This window comes from Belonocnema kinseyi, chromosome 8 (genome assembly GCF_010883055.1).
Source record: "Belonocnema kinseyi isolate 2016_QV_RU_SX_M_011 chromosome 8, B_treatae_v1, whole genome shotgun sequence".
Classification (NCBI taxonomy): domain Eukaryota; kingdom Metazoa; phylum Arthropoda; class Insecta; order Hymenoptera; family Cynipidae; genus Belonocnema; species Belonocnema kinseyi.
This window is the reverse complement of record NC_046664.1, coordinates 79,934,032-79,937,345: the sequence shown is the minus strand read 5'-3', so window position 1 is coordinate 79,937,345 and position 3,314 is coordinate 79,934,032. Positions and strand designations below refer to the sequence as shown.

At 35.0% G+C, this 3,314-nt stretch overlaps 1 protein-coding gene across 1 annotated transcript in view; it reads right to left on the bottom strand.

The window, feature by feature from the left end:
- LOC117178293 (lysosomal alpha-mannosidase-like) overlaps nucleotides 1–1,679 on the bottom strand; it is a 26,167-nt gene extending 24,488 nt beyond the window's left edge. Inside the window, 1 exon segment of the mRNA XM_033369658.1 lies at nucleotides 1,596–1,679. Coding sequence (XP_033225549.1) covers nucleotides 1,596–1,611 — 16 coding nt within the window. The 5' untranslated portion in view covers nucleotides 1,612–1,679.
- Nucleotides 1,680–3,314: the final 1,635 nt, after the last annotated feature.

The window sequence follows — 3,314 nt, the reverse complement described above, 5'->3', positions numbered from 1 at the left end:
TTGTAATGATTTAAACTTTATTTTAAAATATATTTTATGGAATATGATATTTTTTATGAATGGGCCAGTGAAATTCTGTTCGTCTAATTTTGTTTGCCAATGCGAAACGTAACCTGGCTTGGAACCGTCGTCTTAACATCTAAAAACCAAAAGAACAATTTTCCTATCACTTGGACTTATAATTATATGTTTATAAAAACGTTAGAATATTTAATAATTAAGAAATTGGAAAATACATACGAGAACTTGATTAGACGAATAGTCCAAAAAAGTCCGTAGAAATTGCAGACCACAAAAATAAAAACTAAATAATATTAAAGAACTATATATAGGCAATATATAGAATGAAAATTATAATTAATAATTTTAGAATTAGTGGAAAATATATGAAACCGTAATATAAATTACTCATCGACTTGTATTTGCGGTATTTATTAAAACAACCAAGTTTTTGCAAAATTATAAATGTAAAAATGTTTTAATTGGCAATTTACTTTCAATCCAAATGGTTTTTGTCCAAGCTAAGTTTACCATCAGTGCGCATCGAAGGTGTGCCGATAGTTGCTTACAGCGCTCCAAGTGGCTCTTGGAAAACTATATCGATGGGTGCTTGCTACGGGGAGCAATGGGTAGAGGGGAAGTGACTTTTTTCGCCGGACGCGCCGCCTATATTTATGGCGGGCAACTAAGCCCGCACCACATCTACGTTTTTAATATCTTTGTCTCTAGGCATTAGATTAAGCCTGATACACACATTCGGTTTTCGCCACACTAGGTACAGTCTTAAGGCTGAAATGTGAACGAGTTGTAATGATTTGTATCTCCCCTATGTGGCGTCTGTGTTGATGCTTGTGTGGTAGAAGGGGAAGATCAGGAACATAGAAACATGGCGGACATGTAAATAACGAGTGAGTGATTATATTAATCACGTCTGCAAATTATTTACATTTTCTATTTGAAACAAATTTACATTATATTTATTTTTAAATTTAACAAGAGACCGATCTGTTCGGAATAGTACTTAAGCATTGGGCTTAATGTCTCTGTTTAAATATTTTTTTCATTTAGAATTATGGAAAGAATAATTTGCACAAGCAAACCATTTCATGTAACATGAAAAAAACTTATTGCATTTTTTATCATGCTCAATTTTATGTGTTTTGCATATTGCATAAAACGGTTTGCTTGCGTAAATTATTTTTTGTGTAAATCTAAATCAAAAAATATATTATAATTTGCACGGTATTTTCGTTACTTTACTAAATTTATATTCTTTAACATGGGACTGCACGCAGTGTGGCATTCGCCGTAGGCCGAATATTCGCTATTCGCCAAGGTGGCCAACTGTTTCAAGTAGAAAATCCCAATCGAGCCCATGAAAAATCACTAAAAATCACTAAAGTTAGAACATTAAAAAATCACTAACTTTTCACTAGATTTTATACTTTAAAAGGTGCCAATTATTATCGCGGTTTTAGAACTGAAATGATTCTATTCAGCATGATAGAATAAGCAAATTATAATTGAAGTATCCTATTCTATAATCTCCATAAGTATGTACAAAATTAAAATTCAAATTATTAGTTTAAACTTACTTCTTTTGTTATCCATATCTTGCACAATCTTCCATATGACATGTCTTGATCAACAACCCGAAACTGGTCAAACGATCGGCGACCACAATTCAACATATCGATTAAACTAAGGCCTTTTCATACGTCTGCTTGCAGGCTGCCTGCCTACAGAGAGACCGCAACAGTTTATAGAAAACGACCAGAATGATCTGTCTCTTTCACTATTATGTAGTTCTGCTGGCAGGCTACATGACACACCCGGCAACCAAGGGTATGAAAAGACCTTTAATCGACAATAAATGAACTCACACGGCGATTACAGCTTTGGCATGTAAAGTTCCACTCCCCATTCCTGGATACGCAAAGCAACCCGTGGAGCCAGGGATGAGAAGTGGCGCTCCACATGCCAAAGTTGGGAAGCAAGGAACACATCAAGCACATCAATTTGTTGTTGAAATGGAGCAAAAAGAACCAAAAATTTCCAAAATCACCGAATTTATCACTAAACATTGCCTTAAATCACCAATTTGTGACATAACACAAACGCTGAAAAAAAATCACAATGCGCTTTTGAAAATCACCAGTTTTGTGTAAAAATCACTAAAATGGCCACCTTGCTATTCGCCGAGCACTAGTGACCCGAATGTTCGGCGAGTGGCGAGCTTACCCGAACACAGGCATCCACACATTCGTACATTGGCAAGTACCGACTCGACTTGGATATGACGAACATTCATCTTTCAGTCATCGTCAGAAATAGTCGAGAGTAGGAAGCATCATTGACAATAATTTGAAAATTGTGGCTAATGTGGTTGCTTTTTTAGTTTTAAGCAATGGCTACGAATTGTTACAGAAGAAGAAGGCTAAGAGAAGAAGGTGGTGGATGGTGTCATTTCACCAAAGCAGACAAATGAATAATATTTTAATAACATTTTTCGTTACTTTTGTACGAAGCCATTGCTTTATAAACTATACGAAATTATTACGTTAACCAAAAACCATGGAAAATTCCATAAAATTTATTATTTCCTTATGATCAGTTAATGCTTAATAAATAAATAATCTTCATTTTTGAGAGTACATTTTCAATTAAAAAAATTAAGAAGTGCATAACAAAAGAATAATTCATTTATGAACATTAAAAAATGTTAAGAAACAATTCAAAATTATTTATTTCTAAATAAATAACCAACATAAATAGTAATATGCACTTAATTGAAGTAAAAATGTTCGCCAAATATACCGGAATATGTGGACGCCTTCAAAAGTTGCACCTGCTCACCTATATTCGCCAAAGTGCTCGCGTTGGAGGCTCGACTAGTAGTGGAGTGCACGAATGCCGAATGTTCACCCAGGCTAGACCCATCCACACTACTAGGTATCAGTGATCCCAGATCTGAAACGAGATGCGGTCCAATGCTATGACAGGGCTATGTTCGTGTGAATATAGTAGGAGACGCTGTAAATGACTGAGTTGCGCGCGCAACCCATTTCTCCTCTTCTGAATTTGAAAACTCGAAGACGCACGATTGCCGGTCGGAGCACTTCGTCGATTCTATTTATATATCTATCTGCTAACAGCTAACTGCTTTGAAATAAATTCAGGAGATTGGGATTTTAATATTTCCAGATTTGATGCGGACGATTCGCATGATTTGAATAGATCGCGCGCCTCTTGATATTTGTATATTTTGAGGTTATGTTAGTTATTTCATGTATAAAAAATAAATTATATAAATA